This window comes from Bidens hawaiensis, unplaced genomic scaffold (genome assembly GCF_021521415.1).
Source record: "Bidens hawaiensis isolate Kalapana, Puna unplaced genomic scaffold, B.hawaiensis_p1.1 tig00000237_1, whole genome shotgun sequence".
In the NCBI taxonomy this organism is placed as follows: domain Eukaryota; kingdom Viridiplantae; phylum Streptophyta; class Magnoliopsida; order Asterales; family Asteraceae; genus Bidens; species Bidens hawaiensis.
Genome location: NW_027491021.1, coordinates 5,425,600 through 5,448,561, shown reverse-complemented (window position 1 = coordinate 5,448,561; position 22,962 = coordinate 5,425,600). Strand labels below are relative to the sequence as shown.

At 36.7% G+C, this 22,962-nt stretch overlaps 1 protein-coding gene across 1 annotated transcript; it reads left to right on the top strand.

Annotated features, from left to right (window-relative positions):
• The first annotated feature begins 17,035 nt into the window (after nucleotides 1-17,035).
• LOC143597478 (uncharacterized) lies at nucleotides 17,036-18,384 on the top strand. Its single transcript, XM_077075993.1, has 2 exons — nucleotides 17,036-17,059; nucleotides 17,512-18,384. Exons 1-2 carry the CDS (start codon nucleotides 17,036-17,038, stop codon nucleotides 18,325-18,327), a joined length of 840 nt encoding a protein of 279 aa, XP_076932108.1. The 3' UTR covers nucleotides 18,328-18,384.
• Nucleotides 18,385-22,962: the final 4,578 nt, after the last annotated feature.

Below are 22,962 nucleotides of genomic sequence, written 5' to 3'. Positions count from 1 at the left end.
CATAAAGGTAATGCATCCAGATTTTGAGAGCGAAAACGGAGGCACCAAGTTCGAGATCATAAGTCGTATAGTTCTTCTCGTTGACCTTAAGTTGCCTTGATGCGTAAGTGATGACTTGACCTCGTTGCATGAGGACACAACCAAGACCTTGATGAGAGGCATCGCAAAATACAACTAAATCGTCGTTTCCATCGGGAAGGGTTAGAATAGGAGCATTGCAAAGCATGTCCTTGAGAGTACAAAAGGCTTCCTCTTGCTTCGAACCCCAATCGAATGGTTTCCCTTTATGAGTAAGGGAGGTAAGAGGCAAAGAGATCTTGGAAAAATTTCTAATGAAACGCCGATAATATCCGGCCAAACCGAGGAAGGATCGAATTTCCCTAGGAGTCGTTGGGGTTTTCCAATCCTTAACGGCCTCAATTTTAGAGGGATCAACATGAATATCTTTGTCATTTACGATATGTCCTAAAAATTGAACTTCCGCTATCCAAAATTCGCATTTGGAGAACTTGGCATAAAGTCGTTCGTTTCTAAGGAGTTCGAGAATGGAACGTAAATGATGTTCATGTTCGGCTTTGGATTTAGAGAATATGAGGATGTCATCAATAAAGATAATAACGAATTTATCAAGGAATGGTTTGCAAACGCGGTTCATGAGGTCCATAAATACTGCGGGTGCATATGTTAACCGAAGGACATAACCAAAAATTTGAAATGTCAATATCTAGTACGGAAAGCGGTTTTAGGAATGTATTCTCCGTGAACACGCAATTGATGATAACCCGATCAAAGATCGATTTTGGAGAAACAAGTTACGCCTTGAAGTTGGTCGAATAGGTCGTCGATACGTGGTAAGGGATATCGATTTTTTTTGGTGAGTTTGTTAAGCTTTCGGTAATCGATGCACATACCAAACGAACCATCCTTCTTTTTCACGAAAAGAACGGGAGCGCCCCAAGGAGAAGAGCAAGGACGAATGAAACCTTTATCAGAAAGTTCTTCGAGTTGGTTAGACAAATCTTGCATTTCCGACGGGGCTAAACGATAAGGAGCCTTGGCCACGGGCATCGTGCCGGGCACAAGATCTATTCGGAATTCAATCGGACGAACAGGTGGAAGACCGGTGACATCATCGTGAAAGACGTCAGGGAAATCACGAACGATAGAAATGTCTTGGATTTTCCTTTCCTTTTTGTCTTTTGTCACCGAGAGAGCTAGAAACGGAACGTACTATTGGCGTAAGTACTTTTGAGATTGGGAGCACGACATGAGATTAAGTCTTTTAGAAGTAGCGCTTCCAAAGAATTTGAGAATTTTACCGTTGACGAGCGGAATGCGAATGAATTTATCGAAGCAAACAACTTCGGCACGGTGCAAAGATAACCAATCCATGCCTACTATGACATCGCAACTTCCCATTTGCATCGGGATGAGATCGATGGAGAATTTATGATTAGCAAGTATGAGAGTACAATCGCGGACGCCGGAATTGATGGTGATGGAGTTCCCATTGGAAACTTCAACAGAAAATGGTCGGGAAAGCTTGGTTCGAGGCATAGCAATTTTCGACTCAAATTTTAAAGAAATAAAACTTCTATCGGCACCGGTATCAAATAAAATAGAAGCCAAATGATGGTTCACCAAAAACATACCGTTCACGACATCGTTTGCCACTTGTGCTTGATTTTCATTCATCATAAAAGCTCGCCCTTGATTGCCATGGTTGACTTGAGGTGCTTGTTGTGGAGGTGGAGGTGGTGCTTGGATTGCTTGGATGGGTTGGATTAGTGGTGCATTGAGTTGGGGAATTTGGGGTTGGTAGGTTTGGACTTGGTAAGCTTGTGTTTGGTAGTATGGTATAGTTACGGTTTGGGCTTGGTTTGCAAAGGTTAATCGTGGGCAATTATTGTGGAAATTGTTAGGATCGCCACAATTGAAGCAAGCTCGGGGTTGTTGGGGTTGGTTAAGTGGGTAGGGTGCATATCGGTTTTGGGAGTTTTGTGGAAAGGTTTTTGGTTGGTTAGGTTGGGTTCGTTGGGCGGATCAGCAAGTGGTGCTAAGATGTCCAAGTCGGTTACAAATGGTACAATGGCGACAAGGCATGTTTGGTGGGTGGTGAAGTTGGCAAGTGTTGCATAGTTGGGCGGTACCGGTATAGGGTCTTCGGTTTTGGGGTGGAGCTTGGGTTTGTTGTTGTGGTTGGGGTTGGGTAACAGCAAAGTTTCGGTGGTTGGTTTTGGGTTTCTTGTTGTTTTTGTTGTTGTTGTTGTTGTTGTTGTTTTTGTGACGGGATGAGTTGGAGTAGTTAATAGCTTATGGTGCGGGTTCAACCTTGGCTTGCGGTGCGGGCTCGGGCTTGGCTTTCTCACTCAGTTTCTTGAGGGTTAGAGTACCCGCTTCACATGATTTTCCGATAGCGCACCGGCTAAAGTGATGCCGTCCTCAAGATTCATGGGTTTGCTAATCATAACGGAGTCCCGGATTTGCATTGGTATACCCCCAATATATTTGTCAAGTTCACGTTCGGTAGGGGTTACCAAATCGAGCAAGTATTTAAGTAAAGTATACAATAACGTTTGTGGTTTAAGATTCAAGAATAAAACATTTAATTGAATAAGTATGAAATGTTACCCCCAAAACAAAAGATAGAAAACGAGGTATGAAAGTACTCAAGCTCAAGTAATAACTTGAAAGATGATAATTTGGAGATTTGGCGGAACGACGGGTTTAACGAACTAAGCCTAAAAGGAAAGAAGTCTCGGATTCAGAAAGGTTGTTTTGAAAGTCTTTAAAATAAATGTTGAGAAATGTAAACAATTAAAGTTTCAAGGTTTAAAATGTAACTATTTACAATTTATAATAATAACCCATTAAACATGTAAGTTTGCTCAAAACCGGGTTAAAGTATCTAACCTTAATATCTACTCAACCTATGTTAAGTAATAAGGTGGGTAAAATGCAAGAATGCAAGTCCCTTGGGAATAAAGATACTAAAACGGGTTTTAACGAGTGTTCGGGTTATTGGTTCGGGTCTTGATAATTGGTCAAACCCAAAGTCAACTTTCCAAAATATTAAATGTTATGAGATAACTCATAAAAATTAAGTAAGACTTAACCAAGTATGTAGATCTGTTGTTTTAGAACTAACAACGTACGTTAAGCGAGTGTTCGGTTTTGTCGGTTTAAACTTTGTTATGAGATCAAGTTGGATCCAACATTTCCAAGTACTTAAGAAAATAATTAAATCAATTTGTAAACTATTTTTAAAGATATATACAAGTCTTGATAGTTAAAAACACACTTGTGTGTCTTAAGCGAGTAAAAATCGGGTCGGTTTGGTTTCCATCTCACAATAAGTTCATAGATGGTTTCCACATGCCCAAATATCTAAGAACTTGTGTAATATTGTACAAATGAAAATACTTTAAACAAAAGTTCGGTTTACGGTTTTGGATCTAGTTTCGGGTTAAGACCGAGTTTAGAATTTACCAACCCATAACCAAGGAACTCATAAAAATGGTTTTATAAACTGAGATCTAACATTAAACATGTTTTAAATATGTATTTAACAAAAACTAGTAAGCAAAGTTCGGTTTACAGTTTAGGGCTATTTACGGTTAAACCGAAGCATAGAACCTCAAACTCATAACCATGGAACTTGTAAATAAACTAAAATGAGTAGAAGTTATGCATGGTTAATAAGCATTAATAAAGTTAGAGTGTTAGATGTGGAAAATATATAACAAGGACCACGTAAGTCCTCCATGAAGCCTTGCCTTACAAGATTCGAAACCTCACCGACCGGAGCCGAAGAAGCAACTACCAAAGTTAACAAGGGGTGTATATTATATATGTGTTGTGCCACCATAAACAAGTTAGATGAACAAATTAGAAAGAAAGATTAAACTCAGTTTGACTTTTGGAAGTCAAACACTCAAGAACACTTAAGAAATTAACCTTGAATCTTTGATGTTTGAGAGAGAATTTGGAGTTGTAGCAGGGAATAATGGATGGAAATGATGGTATATGTGTAGGGTAAGTTGAAAGGGTCAAGAATAAAGGGTTTTGCATGAAAATGGAATGGTTTAGTCACATGTTTGCATAAAAACAAACAAAAACGAGCTGCTGCAGGTACCGCGGTCGCGACACGTGATGGAGTTCATCACGCCACGCTATGGGTCAGTTGGCAGATTTTCCAAAGTTTCAAGACCAAACAAGTGTGAAACAATATTGTAATATAAAATCCATCATTTTGATTATATCCAAGGTTTCGGTTCACAAAACACGTCGGTTTACATGATAAAACAAATACAAACAAAAACTATTCGAGACCCGAAATTTACGAATGTCACAGTCAACAAGAAAACTAATGAACCATATAACTCATATTTCTAATTAAATGTAATTAGAACATCTCGGGCTTCGCCCGTCCACGTAGCCTACTTGGAAGAATTCATTCGCCCCCTAATTTCCGAGTTGGATTTCGAGAGGTTCCAAGTAACCCGCGCATTTCCAGAAACTTGAATCTAGCGAGCGCCTTTGTTAAAATATGTGTCTTTTGCTCTTTTCCACTTACATGCTTAACTTCAACCTCATATGTATCAACACATTCTAAAATGAGATGGTATCTTGATTTGATATGTTTCGTCAAACCTGAAACACAGAATCTCCACAAGGGTAATTGTGGAGGTGTTATCAACTTTAAACTTGATCCTTTTGTAATGTTTCTCAGGTAACTTCTAGCAACAATTCTTAGATCCAAGCCACTTGACACATGGTTGGAAAGGTGACCATGTATTCGACTTTAAACAAAGAATGAGCCATGCTTACTTGATTGTGTGAAAACAACATGAAAAAAGATAAACAACTGAAACATGATTGGTTGTACTCAGTCCATCATCCTCATCCACATTGTTACAGTTATCACTATAACCATCCAATTTCTTCAACCATTCATTTGAACTTTAACCCAAAAGTCAAAGTTCTTTTCACATACCTCAAAATGTGTTTGATTGTCAAACGTGGGATTCTCCCGGACTTTGCATGTAGTGGCCACGTATGAAACATGTATCTCAAGCACCTAGTAACATTTTGATATTTTATAGCATCAATCTCCACCTCATTTTTAGCTTTAAATGGCCTTGGAGACCCATGGCTTTACACCTTCTATTCTTCACCCTTTTTTTAACCCATCCTGAGTTACATATGCCATTCCCTTTAACTTAGTGTAATAACGTCATTTTTACATCGACAAAATGGATATCCTAATCATTCGATCAGGACAATGAAACTAATAATCTAATATCCCAATTCTTTTGGCTTGAGCAAAATCCCTTCAAAGTTAATCCCAACTCATTGCGCGTACCCCTTTGCAACTAACTGTGCTTTACATACTTAATAACGGTTCCATCGAAATTTTACTTCACTTTAAACCTATGTGTTTTATCCCATTTAGCTTCTCGATTAGGTTCCAAGTATTGTTTTTGTTGATGAAATCTATATTGACCTTCACAATCGCTTTAACCCGTTCTTTGAGCTGCTCGGTTTCTCTTTGTTGTCTTTTCAATTTCTGGATAAAAATGAAGCTGCTCTTTACCTCGGGAATACCTCGTATGCATGAACCTGTAAGAATATCTGAACACACGAAAACACAAAAACCCCACATAAAATCAACGAAGAAACAATAAGAAAACAAAATCAAAACTAAACTAAGTAGACTAAACTAACACTTTGCGCGTTTATACCCCGATAATTGCACCATTTTGATGTAGATGTCATTCTCTAATAAGAAACAATTATTTATAACCACTTAAATACATATAACAAGCATGAGTAAGGTTGTCTCCACAGGAAATTAGTGAAAAGTGCAAGTTTGACTCATGACTTAAAAACTAAGTAACTAGGCGGACACACGATGTTAAGTAGTTTAAAAAGATGTTTGAATGCAACACGATTACATTTATGATTTTAAAAAAATTTAAGACAAGAATGATTCACTTCAGATTCAGATAATGTGATAACAAGCTAGTCACGAATTCTGTTAAGTTGATTGCGCAGTAATTACTAGACCTAGTAGTGTAGTTGTGATGACAAACATAACATAATCCGAATTGTTGACATAACTTAACACGATCCACCTAATTACCAGTTTTATAATATGAAAACCAATTATTAAGCAATGACCAACGGCTATTGGATCAATGTCTATAAGAACCTAGTCCTAAATGTTGATGAACACAACCGTATAATTGATGCAAGATATCATAATCAGATCACAAACTATATAAACAATCAACACGAAAGCAAAGCAAGATAAATAATACAATCAATCAAGCTTTGAACATTGAAACATATAGAATTCGATCATAAACAGTTTTACACAAAACCCTAACCTAAAGTGATCACAAAAGTTTTTAGTCTAGCACCTGAATGTCGATTAACTTGCTTATTTGATTAAAGGATGAAATCGTGGATTGATTGGACGAACTAAAAGCTCCGAGATGATGCAAATTCTTCCTAGTGCTCCTCCATGGCTGATGGAACAAGAGATATATTGAATGAAGGATGAAAAGTGTTTTAATATTATTAGGTTAATTTTTCTCGTCAATAAACCTTTTTACGTATCGCGAAAGTCTTTAGCCTTAGGCCTTCGTGTAGTGCGGAGGACAAAATAATCAGGGTCAAATCCTGGCTTCTTTGCATAGCGCAAAGAAGCAATAATCCACCCTTTGCGTTATGTAGCGCGAAGAGCCTCCTTGACAGGGAAAATTTGGTATTTCCTGTTTTATACATTGGAATGCATGCCGATCAACACCGCTCTTCTGAATCATCTGTCCAAGCCTGTATTTGATGTAAATAAGCATCCTTAGAATCCAATGACCAGAAACACAGAAACATTCTTGAAGTACCAACGTTCGCATGATATTTTAACTAAAACTAACTAATTAATATAACATAGTATATGAAATATACCCGACCATCATGTTGATGTTCGGGTTTTGCATGCGATCCACGACAGTCAAAATCGAGGCCGACTATAATCGGTCCGGTTCGAAAGTCTATGGGACTGTCCCCAAACCAATTTGAGCATGCCCGACTCACCATTTTCATCTTCATCCGGTGTATCCTTGTTAACGATTATTCTTTTGGTTTTCATATATTATTGTTGATATGCCTTAGAACCCGGATCTGTTCCGAGATTCACGAGAGGTCTTGATTGATCATCAAGCTTATTCATATGAGGCCTTTCCACCTTAGCAAATTAAACACCTTTAAATTTAAAATTTCAAATTTCAATAGTCGATTTATTCCTTTGAACAACTCCTGCGATATACGTTCCTTTAGTAATCTCATTAACACTCGATTAATCAGGTACATGGATTGTCAAATCGCTTCTCCTAACATCTAATCCGGCTCCCTCAAGGCCTTTAGAATACTCCTTGTCATCTAAAATAGAGTACGATATTTCGGAGTGTTGTGAAATTCCGTTATCTTCACAAAACCCTTTAAATTCACATAAGGTGAATACTCCTCCCCGATGAGGTGACTATTTAGATATAGTTAGAACAAGGAAGAACTTTTAGAAACTTCTTAAACAACTTCCTAGAAAAGTCATCAATCTATTCCGAATAGCATATCTTCATATTATTGCTAATCACGAATCATTTGTGGTCTCCCATTGCCTAGCTACATGATCGGGCTTTTGGGTAATGATTGGAACAATAGGGCCGTTGCCATATCCTTCTTCTCGATGCCGTTTCCAATACCATATGAACCCTAAGAACGACTTTCATTCTCACGGTACATACGGTGTATTTTGTAGCAGGTGTGACTTGTTAACTTATTACTTAATTTGCTTTGCTTATTTCACATATTTACATTGTTGGGTCTTTAGTACATTAAAGTTTAGTGTACTAATCTATACTATATACAAAGCATGAGTTAGGACCTCTTAAATTTTAAAAGGTACACAAAACCATGCACAAGGTACAACACACAGTGCATAAATTTATGACATTTTAGGGATAATGTAGTCTTTCCTCACCTCTTCTACGGTTAACAATATTTTATTCAAATATATTTACAAATATAGTCCTTTAACTTCAATCACATTTTGTCAATTTATATATTATTTACACGTTTACCCCTTATTCTAAATTAACTACCCCTACGACTTTTAAACGACCATAACTTTTTCACATATTAATAATTTTTCAAAAACAACTACACCATAAAAACGAGCATTTTATTCTCTTTAATTTGAGTATGGTATTGCTATATTTTTTTTAATTTTAAAAACGTAACGTGTTACGTGATTACCAGTTAGGGCCGGCTAACTGGTCGGGTGGATTCGGGTCATGGATCAGATATGGTTACTGTCAAAACACACAATACAAAAAAGGTTAATTTCATCTCGGTCTGATCCGACCGGTCACTCGTGTACCGACACTGGATTGCACACGTACAACCTTTGTGTGACGCGTTTACCGATACCGGTTACACGCCCGATGTCGCGTTACGCGAACACTATTGTTGGGTTACACGCATGTCGATGTGATACCGGTCGCATACTAACACCGGTTACGCGTTCGATGTCGGGTTTGCATGCATACCCTGTGGCATCGCACGGGCATCTGGCTAGTGGTTAAACTATTTGTTTGGTTAGTTTGGGCCCGTTTGGACGTTATTGCGAACTGGGCCGCAAGCCACAATTGTGTCGCATGAATCTGTTTGTTTTGTTTGGGCCAATGGACAACAAACTCAATATGATTGGATGGGATGATTAACATGATTATAGGAGCAAGTTGTTCAATGTTTATCTATAACCGTTTACGGTTTTGATGATAACCTTCCATAATTATCCAACATGACTTTAGGTTTGTTTAAATATGGTTTTGGGACATGGTCAGTTCATATCACTTTTATCACATTCACGATAATCAACTCAAGTTCATTCATATTCTTGTTTTATATAGGACACTACAAGAAACAAGAAATTTCGTCTGATATGACGAAAATTATACCCTCTATAGTGACATCTTGTCGTCGCCTAACCCTTTAGCGACAAGTCGTGTTTGTCGTCGCCTAAGTGATGTTGCTATAGGTCTGGATGTCGTCGCTATAGGGTTCGCTTATTGCCACGACTTATCATCACTATAGGTTTTCGTCGCAAAGACTTTTCAGTAATAAAAATAAGATTTAATAAATATTAAAATTAACTATTGGCACCACTTGTTGTCACTATAGGGTAATTAAATAATTAAATGTGTTTACTTTGTAGTCACGACATGTCGTCGTTACTGGGATTTATATTAAAAAAATTAAAATTGTGGTATTTCTGTTAAGACGAAATGTCGTTGCTATAGGGTGGAAAACTTATTCTTTTTTTTATTATTATTATTTTCCAGGTACCTTTTTATTAATTTTGTGGTTTTTAATGTTTGAGAAACTATAAGAAATCCATATTTTTTCAGCAAATAAATCATAAACCAACAAATAACCTACCATCAAACTATGAACGTTTAAACCGTCAAATTACAAATGTTAAACAATCAAATTCTTTAGACAATCATTATACTACGAACATTAAATTGTTCATAACTAATCACTCACTACCTTCGCTTTCATCATCTTCATCATCAACTTCCATGTCTTCATTTTCAACATCTTTACTTGATTCACCTTTGTTCTTTTCAAGTCCATCAACGCGGGCGATCAATTGAATCATTTGTTGTTGCATGGTGTCCCATTATGTTGGTGTTGGTTCGTACACTGTAACATCCTAAAATTTTTATTATGTTAAATAAAAGAAAGTTATGTTTAGTGATCTCACGTTTTAGTTATTTAATGTCGAGTAAGGAACGGGTCATGGGCTTAGATTACGTAAGATGGGTTAAATGAGAATGGGCCTTGGGCCCGTGGGCTTGAGAGATATAAATACCCATCCCAAGCCCAAGATATCATTTTATTTCCATCTTTCTCTTTTACACACTCAAAAACACACATAACCGACCGAGATCCGAAGTCGAGACCCGAGATTGTGCTGGTAGATCTGAGTTGGAAAGGTAAGAACTAATCCCGCAAAGCTAATATTACTGAAAATGGTTAGGATTTGACGGGTTAATCGGACCCGAAACCCAACTGCCCAAATCGGACCCCTAAAACGTCGATTTTAGGCCGATTTGATGGTTGGGATTTGTAGGCGCCGATCATACGATTCCGTGGGTACCAAAATCGAGTTATTTGGCTAAGAAACGAAGGAGTTATGGGCAAACAGATCTGCAGCGCGACAACTTCGCCTTCATCTGGGCAACTTCGCCTTCAAGCGACGAACTTCGCCTGCAAGCTAAGTTCGCCTGATGAACTTCGCCTGCAAGCCAAGTTCGCCTGATGATAACTTCGCCTAAAAGCCAAGTTCGCCTGATGGTAACTTCGCTGAAATGGTAACTTCGCCTGATGGCAACTTCGCTGAAATGGTAACTTCGCCTAAAAGCCAAGTTCGCCTAAGGTTTAACTTCGCCTAAAAGCCAAGTTCGCCTGAGGTTTAACTTCGCCTGAAGCCAAGTTCGCGTAAGGTTTAACTTCGCCTGAAGCCAAGTTCGCCTAAGGTTTAACTTCGCCTGAAGCCAAGTTCGCCTAAGGTTTAACTTCGCCTGAAGTGAAGTTCGATTATAAAATAAATTAAAAACCTAATGGAAAATGTGTTAAGGCAGTTATCGAAAATAAAATTTTTCCAAGCTGACCTGGCAGCTTAACCCCAGCCAGGGGCTCTGCCCCTTGGACCCCGCTAGGGGCTGCCGCCCCTAGAACCCCGCTGCCAGGGGCGCTGCCCCCGGACCCCCGTTCGTTGTGGGTCATATATAGATAGAAATACAAAACGAGAAGTAGTAGTTAATTGATATGTGTAAATATTATACAGTTAGCCGAGCCCAGTTAAAGAAAGGAATTACGATCAACGGCGAGCGTAACAGGATCCAGGTGAGTTTCTAGCCCCATTCCTTGTTATGTTTTCGGGGCTGTGTGCATACTTGATGTGTTGTTAATACATTTATCCTAAGTGATAAGTGTATGCCATATGTGATATATGTGATATGTATGAATGATTGCTTGATGGTACGTGAACGATCTTCGGATATTGCACGTACTGTCAGGTTGTAACGTTACAAATATGGCAAGTATGATATGTATGTTTATGTGTATGAACGTAATAAAGTTAATAAAAGAAGGAAATAACGGTTGTATGGTTGTATGGTTACGAAAAGGGTACCGAGCCCTAATAATACTCGAGGTATGATGTATGGTTGTATGGTAACGAAGAGGGAATCGAACCCTACTAATATTCGAAAACTAGGGACCAGACCCTAATAATATCTGTGATGTTAGGGACTAGACCCTCATAATATCTGTGATGTTAGGGACCAGACCCTTATAATATCTGTGATGTTAGGGACCAGACCCTTATAATATCTGTGATGTTAGGGACCAGACCCTTATAATATCTGTGATGTTAGGGACCAGACCCTTATAATATCTGTGATGTTAGGGACCAGACCCTTATAATATCTGTGATGTTAGGGACCAGACCCTTATAATATCTGTGAGGTTATAGGGCGAAAGGCTCTTTAAAACGTATGATTATGAATGTAAAGAAAGTATGTAAGTAAGAATGAAGGCATGAGTACTTATGTGTGTATGAAAGAAAGTTATGAGGTTAAGTACGTATGTATGTAATATGGTATTGTATGGTATTGTATGATTAACTAGAACTCACTCAGCGTAGCTGACTTTTAGTATGCACGCAGGTGAGTAGGTTGAGACAGCTGGCTTGAGTGGAGGACACATGGCAGAAGACTAAAGCCTGGCATCTGAAGATCTGATATGTTTATTAAGTTATGTTTTGATTTTGAAAGACAAGAGGAATGTTTTAAGACATGATTATGAATCGATATGTAATGTTTTAAGAAAGTTTTATATTCCGCGTAAAGTTTTTAATTAACTCTGATATTTAGAACTGTGTTTATGAGTAAATCCAACACGAAAGTAGGGTTACCGGTAACGGGGCCTTACATACACAGACGCGACATTGAACATTGGCTGATGTGTGTGTTTTGATCATGGTATCAAAGAAGGTGTTAACGAATTATAAAGTAATTAATGGTTTCAAAGGAATACGATAATCAATAACAAACAATATTTAAAAGTTGAATCCTTTCATCAACAAACCCTAATTTAATTTATCTCCTTTACAAATTCTTTGTTGCCGATCTATCCTCTCCAACCCCCGATTAACTTACGATTATCACCCAGCGTCGTCAACCTCCTCTCTCATGCATCAACCACCTTTGTCACCTATATCAACCGCCCCTTTTTTCATATGGCAAATATTTATATTCATGTTTTTCCTTTAAAATAATCAATATGTTTGTGTCTGTTTGTTCCTTAAGAATCTAAAAAAGCGTACACATCTCAATTGAAAGAGCCCGAACGTTAAAAAATATAATGAAGGCAATAAAGTAACATATACGTATTAAGTCAAAACGAAACAACGTTAAGAAATAAAAAACACATTACAAAATATAAAATAATAAAACGATTTGAAACAAAAACCTAAATAAACCCCGGTAACACGGAGGACTCAAACTAGTATGTATACATACATACATACATACATAGTGTTAGCCCAACTTAATCAACAAGAAAACTAGTATATTCATATAACCCATAATTCTAATCAAACCTAATTAGTACATCTCGGGCCCGTCCCATCCCTTCCATCTCTTGTGGTGTTATGGTAAAGATATAGTGTTGGGTCAATTGTTATTTAGCCCAATTGTAAGGCCCAACCTAATAATTAGGTTTTATTATATCTGGTATTGTATTGGCTAACAAGTTAGGGTTAGTCTATAACTGTGTGATATGGTTAGACATTAGAGATGATGGAGTTAGTGTAACCGAGTTAGGGTTCATCAAGAGTCAAACCGAGTTAGGGTTTAGGGTTTGTAATCAGTTTTTAAAGTGAGATTTTCTGATTAATATAAACGCGAGTTATTTGTTTAGTTTGTGTGTTGATTATCGATCCGGGACTTGAATTGGTATCAAAGCCAAGTTCAAGATATCAATAATCAAGTTAACGAAGACCGACGACTAAGGAGTTACGAGTCAGCGATCGGATATCGGTAGGCAACGAGAGGTTGTTTGTGCTACGACAACTCGGAAATAAATTCCGGCAGCGAGAGTTTACGAATCAAATCAGCTACCAGCGGTTACTGGTTGCTTCGATAGGTTACAGAGGTGGCGACAGGGGCTGTCTTACTGGCTTCGCAACTGGGGAACCAAGTGGGTGTTTTTCGAAGTAGAATTGCGTAGTGGTTTCTGTTATTGATTGGGTTCAAGTTGGAATCATTGAGAACGAGGATCCTGCTGCAAACTAAATAAAGATTGGTTATTTTGTCTTTTTGTTGAGGTTATTTGCAAAAGAGAAATTCTCTTTGTATACACAGCTTACGAAGTAAAAGCAAAAGTTTCATTAACTTTTAAGGAAGTCTTGTGTTAATTCGGCTTGGCAAAAAAGGTATAATTATTAATTTGGTTTAATAATTATTGGATAAATAAGAAGGTTTAACCATTACTGTTGGATTTTATTTGGGTTGAACAAGACGGTTCAATTCAGAGTTCGTATTTTATTGGGTTAAACGAGTTAGGTTTTAACCAAGGGTTGATTTATTTGTTGCGAGTTGTTTGTGTTTGTTCCAATGAAGTGGAGCAAGGGGGTTCGACGACGTCAATGGCAGGTGACAAGGAAGAGCCGATAATCCAACCCAAAGAGATTGGGGGGATATTGTTACAGGTTCCAAAGTTGAATGGAACTAATTACATCACATGGGAGATTGTGGTGGAAGCGATCTTGGATGATCAAGAGTTATGGGAAGTTGTTCAACCGAACGAGGGTGTGGTTATTGATGCGAAGAAGAATAAAACGGCAAGAGAGTTTTTGTTTTAAGTAATAGAAGGTGATATTCTTCTTCAGGTTTCTCAATACAAGCATGTCCGAGAAATATGGACGACTTTAAAGTCACGGTATGTTGGGGCTGAGCGAGTTCAAAAGGCTCGACTACTAATGCTGAAAAGTGAATTTGAGAAACTCAAGATGGCGGAAAACGAGACCGTTGATGAGTTTGCAGGAAAATTAACAGGTATGGTTTTAAAGGCAACAAGTTTAGGTCACGTGTTCGAACAAGATGCCATGGTGAAGAAGTTACTGGATGCGGTTCCAGATAAGTACTTTCAACTTGTAGCCTCAATAGAGCAAAGTGTTGATCTCGATAGTATGATGTTTGAAGATGCTGTTGGAAGACTTAAGGCGTTTGAGGAATGTCTACGAGGGAGAGAACGCGCTTCAAATTCACAAGGTTAGTTACTTTTCAATCGGTCGGAAAGTAGTTACAAAGGCAAGTCGTATGATCAGTCCAGTAGCCGAGGTAAGGGTTGGCCGAGTTCATAGGGACGTGGAAGAGGCCGGGAAACCGGAGGTCAAGACCGAGAGGATGGGGATCAAGATGGTAGTGAAAACCGAGATGGTCAACATCGTGGGTCAAGGTATACGGGTCAAAGAAATGATCGTCAATGGAGAAGAAAGGATATATCACAGGTTCAGTGTTATCGTTGTGATGAGTTCGGTCACTTTGCGTCTACGTGTCCAGAACGTATGAAGAAAAATGAAGAATCTAATTTGAACAAAATTGATGATTTTGATCCAAGTTTATTTATGATTAAAGGTGATTAGAAAACGGTTTTTCTAAATAAATATGTGTGATTCCAAAGCGTTTCGAAACTGAACTGATGGAGAAAGATGTTTCGTATCTCGCCAACGGAGCATCAAATCACATGACGGGTAATAAATCGTATTTTTATGAATTGAATGAACAAGTTACGGGAACGGTGAAGTTCAGAGATGAATCTTGTATTGATATTCGGGAAAAAGGGTTAGTCTTAATTGAAGGAAAAACGGGGGAACAACGTTTGTTGACCGATATCTACTACATTCCAAGCCTACGGTGCAATATCATAAGTCTTGGTCAAGCAACGGAAGGTGGATGCGAGATTCACATGAAGCATGATTTGCTAACCATTAAAGATGATCGATGTAAGCTTTTGATGAAGGTGACAAGGACCAAGAATCGATTATACAAGATTAGCCTCAGATAACAAGTCCTGGTAAACGAGGTATCATTGGAATGAAGAATTTTGCAGGTAGGGATCTTCAAAGAATTGGACTGAAAAAAGACGAGCCGGTTACGAGTCAGATTCCAATCAAAGATCCAAGTTCCAAAATTCGAAGTCCAAAGAAGAGTATTCAAGAAACTAAACGCGTGGTCAAAGAAGGTGATTCAAGCCCAAGGGAAGGCGTCTAATGATCAAACGAAGCAAGTATGTCTTCTAGCCAAGTGGAGCCAAAAGAACATTGCAAGAGATCATGAAAAGCATCGGGAGAATCAAGAGAATGATGATAAGTGTGAAGTTGAAGACCCGCCAATTTCGAGTAGGAAATTAGGGGGTGAGTCGGGTGACTCGGGTACAACAATTGCGGGGTTAATTGTTGGGTCAATTGTTGTTTGGCCCAATTGTAAGGCCCAACCCAATAATTAGGTTTTATTATATCTGGTATTGTCTTGGCTAACAAGTTAGGGTTATTCTATATATAACTGAGTTATGGTTAGACATTAGAGATGGTGGAGTTGGTGTAACCGAGTTAGGGTTCATCAAGAGTCAAACCGACTTAGGGTTTGGGGTTTGTAATCAGTTTTTAGAGTGAGATTTTCTGATTAATATAAACGCGAGTTATTCATTTAGTTTGTGTGTTGATTATCGATCCGGGACTTGATATAGGTGTTGGTGTAGATTGGGGTTTGAGTCTCACAAGAAGCAAAAGATAGAGAAAAAATAATGAGTTAAAAAAAAAATAACAAAAAGAATATTCGGCCCTGCCCACCTGTCCTACTCAGTTCATATTCTCTAGTCTGATCTCACATATCAAAACAACAATCCATTTCAGATACCTAATATACAGCGATAGCCAAACATATGATCATTAAATGAGGCCTACCCACTGCCTAATTACCTAACAATCATTAACAGATCGACGCAAATAATAGCATTAATTTAAACCAAACATGATTTCTTTACACATTCATGCAGTCAGCGCGCTTGATTGATTGCTTGATCAGTTACATTCATTCATATTATATTAGAAAGGTTCAATAACCGTAAATTTCAAAAAGCAACAAGCAGATTAGCAGTTTTAATAAATGATCTTATTCGCTTATTTATTATTTCTTTCAGCAACATGAATAAGGGAGCGCATGCCTCAAATATTGGATGGTTATATGACAGTCCTGTCAACTCTAATGTCGAAGCAAAGCTGAGGCGTTTCTTGGTTGAATTGAAGAATACTGATAGAATACTTGGAATCCAGGTGTGCTTCCACACCTACAGAAAATTAATCGTTTAATTACCAATTGTATAATTATGTTATTGTGTTTGTTAGGTATGTGCATACAAAGACGGGAAGGTGATAGATGATACTGCTGCCGGAGTACTGGGAAAAGATGATCCTCGTCCAGTTCAACCCAACAGCTTATTTCCTGTTTTCTCTGTGACTAAAGGCATCACAGCTGGAATGGTGCATTGGCTGGCTGATAAGGGGTATGCTCTCTTGTTTAGTAAACCAGACAAAAGCAAATGAGTTAGATTAATTAGTGCCCAACTTAAAAATGACACAAGTTTTTAAAGTTACAGGCCATAAATAATGAACAGAACGTTAGGCCGAGTTGCGCTAATTTCTAACTTTTTATTATTTTTTTTTTTCATTTAGCAGCTTTGATTATTTGAAAATAATGTGATTATTATGTGATTAACATCACTATTTATCTTAAGATTCTTCATTATTTGTGCTTCCACTATGTGTCATAACATTTTCAACTTAGGAAACTGAAGCTCGATGAAAAGGTTGCTGATATTTGGCCGGAGTTTGGTGCGAATGGAAAAGATCAAATACAGGCTGGTTCTCTTAATCTCAATTCTGTTACCATGTCTTCTTAGTGCATTATTCCAGAAAACCAACCATTAGTATATGCATTTCATTAACATTGAGCATTTAGCTTTGGATTAACACAAGTTCGGAACGTTTGATTTCTAAATGTTGATCTGGTGCAATACATGCCACTTTATCAGTTCTATACCAGCAGTAAACAATTTTAAATATATTTTCAAAGAGGAAAACAAAATTAACTAATTAGATTTCCCTTTGTGATTCCTTAGGTTAACCATGTGCTTAATCATACAGCTGGCCTACACAATGCTTTAGCTGGTATTTGTGAAAACGATCAAACATTATTTTGTGATTATGACGAGTGTCTAAAGCGCACTGCTATACTTGCACCCGAGACCGAACCTGGTCATTCACAGTTTTATCATTACCTGTCATATGGCTGGCTATGTGGTGTGATCATCTAGGTAAGTTGTGTGATAAAAAAAATACTTAATTTCAAATACAACTTGGTTTTCAATAAGTTGAATGATGTATACCTTGTTGAGTATGTGCAGCACGCGTCCGGGAAGAAGTTTCAGGAAATTCTTGAGGAAGCTATTGTTCGCCCACTTAACGTTGAAGGCGAGCTTTTTATAGGGATTCCACACGGCGTGGGCGTGGAGTCTCGCCTTGCAACTCTTACCATAGAAAGAGATGATCTCATCAGCTTGTCATACCCGGAAAACAATCTCTATAAATCTAGATTGCACTCGACCATGCCTTCTTCATACGCGTTAGGCTTTATTTCAAGCCTTATTCCGTCAACAAATACTCTCAATGCCCGTCATTCCATACAACCCGCCGCCAATGGACACTTCTCGGCTCGTGCTGTGGCTCGCTACTATGCCACCATTGCGGATGGCGGTGTAGTCCCACCATGCCCACCACACGAAAGCCACCCTGCGGATGATGAAGTCGACACTAAAATATTTACCAGCCCCAGAGAGAAAATTCATGACGCCCTTTTGGGAATTGGAGATTTTAAGGATTTGACCGTCCAGAACGGGGTGTTTGGGCTCGGGTTATTAAGATTTAACACGGCTGATGGGTCGGTAATAGGACTCGGTCACCCAGGTTTAGGTGGATCTACAGGATATTGTGACATAAACAACAGGTTTGCGATTGCTGTGACCGTAAACAAGTTGTCTTCAGGTGCTTTGACCGATGAAATAGTTCGGTTTGTTTGCACGGAACTTGATCTTCCTATACCACCACTCTATGACGTACCGCCGAAAAAGTGAAGATAAAGGTTTGATCTAAACCTGTTGAAGATGTTAGTTTGTCACTAGTATTTTGGTGTAATTGGAATAAATACGACTATTAATGGGAATTTAAACTATGAACCGACACAAGCGGGTCAGTGAGAGTGCACACTTGTATGTCCAACTAGTTTAATAATAATATAAACATTGTTGGCTTTTTAATTATTGCCTTAATCAAAAGTTACTTTGGTAGATTATCTTGGATTAAAACTCGTGATACCCAGGCATTTTGGGTCGAATTGTTAATTATAGAAAGTGACTATCACGATCTATCAAGTTATCCGGTTTTTGTTCATCGTCATTTTCCTTTTCTACCCTATTAGTTGGGAGTTAATTGTGAAGCCATTATTGGGCATGTTTTAATGATAACCTATATTAGATACATATAGGGCCAAATCTAATATTTTAATTAATTAGGGCCCATTTATGTTTTCTTGATGGAGATGTTAGTGGCTAAGACTATTCCCATTAACAATCTCACAATCTCAATCTCACATTATAAAATTTATTTCTCTCTCCTCAATCTATATAATTTAATTCACCCCAATCTTTTACACACATTCACAACCCATCCCAACTTAAAAAAATATTTTTTTAACGAAGTCCGTTTTAAATAAAATTTATGTCGGAATGTTCATAATTTTTTTTAAAGAAATATCGTGTATTTAATTATTTTTTTTAGTTCGAATATTAAAAGTTAATTGAATAATTAAGTTATTGGGGGTTAGTTTGGATTGCAATCTGGGTTTGCTCTACCAACCCAGATTGCCAATCTAGATTGGTAAATTTTCTTTTTCAATTTTTTTTAACTTTGGGCCCAACAATCTCTTTATGAGATTGCCAATGGGAGTAGTCTAAGTTTCTTTGTATTTATATTTGTACCAGCTTTTAGCCCACGTGTTACACGAGTTATTTTTAGATTTTTTTAATCATTTTACAACTATATTTTCCTAATTATCAGTTTTATTTTTCAAACGAGTTTTGGTTTGAATGAAAACGTATATATTAGTTTGTTACATGAATTATATTGTTTAACGTTTGGACACTTTCGATTGAGATTAATTAGCTTATATATAGTTGGTTGGAGTTGAAGTTTATAGTTAAGCTCTTTGAATTGAGATGCATATGTTTATTGTTGGAATTTAAAGTTTGTGGGTTGCTAGTATGTTTACATGTGCTTTTTTTCAACTTATATAGGTTTAAAGTTGGGTTGGTGTTTAAGTATAGTTTTTGTTCTATAATAGTTTTATATGTGTTTGTTGTTAGCATGAAAAATTACCTAGTATGTAATATTTTTAACAAGTTTATTGTTTGTTGTTTTTTGTTTATTTCTATTGCATTATACATCATGTTGTTGTTGTTAAATGTTTTGAATGAAAAAATATTTAATTTTATTAATAATATGTATATATTTAATTTTTCTTACATATATAGTAATTTATTTTTATTAATATATTCAAAAATATTAATTGAAATTCGGCCTCCAGGAATCGTAGAATTACATATGAATTTACAAAAATTGTTTAGTTATGTAAATTAGATAGCTCTAAATGTGGATAGTTATGTGAATCGGTGAATAATAACAATAACAATGAACAACAACAGGTTAGATTTAAACTTCTTGTGTAAATCTAAATTTTTGCAACATATGTAAACAATATATGGTATTTGTTTTATGAATGATTTTGATATATGGTATTTATTTTATGAATGATTTTGATATACGGTTTGTTTCACATTTTATTTGATTTTTGTTGAAGCATTTTGTGTGACACTATTGGGATTGTTTGGTTCACATTCATCAATCCTTATTTAAGAATAATGATAGTTTAGGTTTATCTTTTGTTGTTTTTTGTGTTGCGAAATAGGAGATGCAATATATAAAAGTTTATGTTAAGTTAAATGTTTTATTAGTTTTTATTATGAGTAGAGGTTACATGACTTAGTGTTGTAAATGTGGTATTTAGGTTTGTTGTTTTAGTTTAAATAAATATCACTACTAGTAAACAACGCATTTGCGACCACCATTCCGGTCGAAAAAATGTCGCAAATGAGATGTTGCGACTGTTTGAAACCAAAAATGCGGTTGGAAAAGCACACATTGCAAATACTCAGTTGCGACCATATTGCGACAGCCTTTTCATTTGCGACCGGATTTGTCGTTGCAAATATGCTACCAACGCTGCGGTCGGAATTCTTGCGACCACTATTACCGTCGCAAACTTTACTTCCGCCGCTGCCGTCGGAAACTTTGCTACCGCTGCTGCAGTCGGAAATCGTTGCTACCACAACTTCTATTGAACCACTTTTTGGTTTCATGCACTCTGATCTTTATTTTTTTGCCAAAAAAAACATAACGAAAGTTTATACACACACATGCATAATCATATACAAAAACCAAACTTAAAGATTCTATTATAGACTTTCAATATTAACAAAATGTTATTTGAAATCTTAAACACAACTAAAAAAATGTTATTCTAGCATTCTTCTACATATAAGCCAATTGCATTCTTCTATATCAATATGAGCAACTTTGGGACCAGCTAGTCATCTGATTAGTTAAGCTAGAAAGCAATACCTGCCAAGCACATACTAACACGTTATTACATACCGCCATCACACATTAAGCCAAAATATAAACTCTATAAGGGGTTTAAAATACAACATGAGTTAAAAGTTGAAACACACCTTCAGTTTCAAAAGGCTCTGAAAGATTGCAAAGAATAGATGAAGTTAATAACAAGTGAAAAACAATGAGACATTTTATCAGTCCAAATACATGATGAAGTTGATAAAAAACATTTAAATACTACTAAATAACTAAATTAATGATTAAAAGTAATGAGAAGCCATAAATTTGAGTGACCGAATCATCATTTTTCGCATGAGAGGTGGCTGAATTTCCTCCTTCCTGCAATTCAATGTAGATATGACCTAATTCTCTTAAATCTAGACCTGATATATAAATAAAATCAGATAATGTGAGTGATACCTCAACACTTTGTTTTCCAAACCATGTCTCAATAAGGCTTTCTTCCTTTATCTTCCCCCGGGTAATTATAACGGAAGATATAACATCCTCCACTGTATAACTATGAGAATATTCTTTTCTTGACCGTTTACACTCCAAAACTGCGAAAAAACACATTCATCATGTATATTATCATCTTTTTCTGGGATAAAAACACATTCATAATTTGTTTCACAAAATTTGTAGTCTGTTTAGAGTATAGACCATGCTTATGCCTAACAAATGTACCTTGGTTTTAACTAATTTTCATATTTCTACTTGTTTATCCACTTTTCCATTTAAGTTATCCACCCTCTAACTTAAATGCCTCTTTGCTGCAATCAACATAAAGAAAACAACAATAAGAACAAGTTATATAGAATGAGCATTAAAAATGATGATAAAAAGAATTATAATATTTGAGTGCAGACTTACAGCGATAGCATCTGAAACTTGTCCTAAATTAGCTGTCAAGTTCAAAACCGTAGTTGTGATCTTACTCTTGTCACATACATGAGGTCTGAAAATGAAATACCCTATAAACAATTTATGTGAGAGAAAGTCAATATTTAATTAGTCTACCTCATTTGTTTAAACTATAAACAGTAAAACAAAAGTCAAAACTCATCATACCTTCCACCACATTTTTATATTTTTAGCTCTTTTGAAACCTCATGTATTGATTTCACATTGCATAGCTAAGCTCGAGCCAAGCTTAAGCTCATTTAAACCAATTAATATCACATGTACCTAAAACTGACAACTATAATCAAAATTTAACAGTATCAAATCAAGAATACACACGCACATATAAACATATTCAGGTATAATATATGCATAAGAAAATGTATCCAATCATATAACATAATCTGAAAGTTGATGAATAATATAACAAACCTGCTTGTTTTAGAAATTAAAGTATGTTAAACAGGTACCAAAGTCAAAACAACAAAATTAAGAAAACAAGAAGTAATGTGTAATTCTATAAACGAACGGCTAATTCAGTGAACACTCGAGTAGAGGGACTCAAGTGCTTACCATTAGGGAGTAAAATGACCCAAGACGCTCATGAGCTATTCAAGATAGGTTTACTATAAGCTCGACTCAAACCTAGTGTAAACGAGCTCGAGTCTAAAAATATCCTTGGTTAACGAGATCGGCTTACTAAAAGCTTGACTCAAACCCAATGTAAACTGCTAACCTGCCTACTTAAGCTTTTAATACACTGAAATTATCAAAGTATTCAGAAGTAAACATATGATATGATAATTATCAACCTAGTTACTATAGGTTTAATTATCATATATAGCTTTACAATATATGATTGTTATGTTTGTCATTTAGACAGTTTTCAACTTAACTATTAATTATTACTCCTTTTGATCATTCACTATACACGTAACAGATATGACCACCTTCCTTTAGTCACAAAGTCAATATGAGATGCTATTGTCACATCCCACACCATGGCCTAGGCGTGCGACACATATGTTGGTATCACATTTGTAAATAAATCAGAGTTACATATTAAAAGCGGAAATCCTATATTTATGTGGTTTTAAAGTGTAAAGTTTACATTACAAAAGACGGGATTATAAAAT

Bases quoted from the DNA above. Each gene is read 5' to 3' on its own strand.
- LOC143597478 (XM_077075993.1), top strand. From the start codon at position 17,036: ATGGAAAAGATCAAATACAGGCTG. The intron at 17,060-17,511 runs GTTCTCTTAATC...GTGATCATCTAG, and splicing joins AAAAGATCAAATACAGGCTG to GTAAGTTGTGTGATAAAAAA.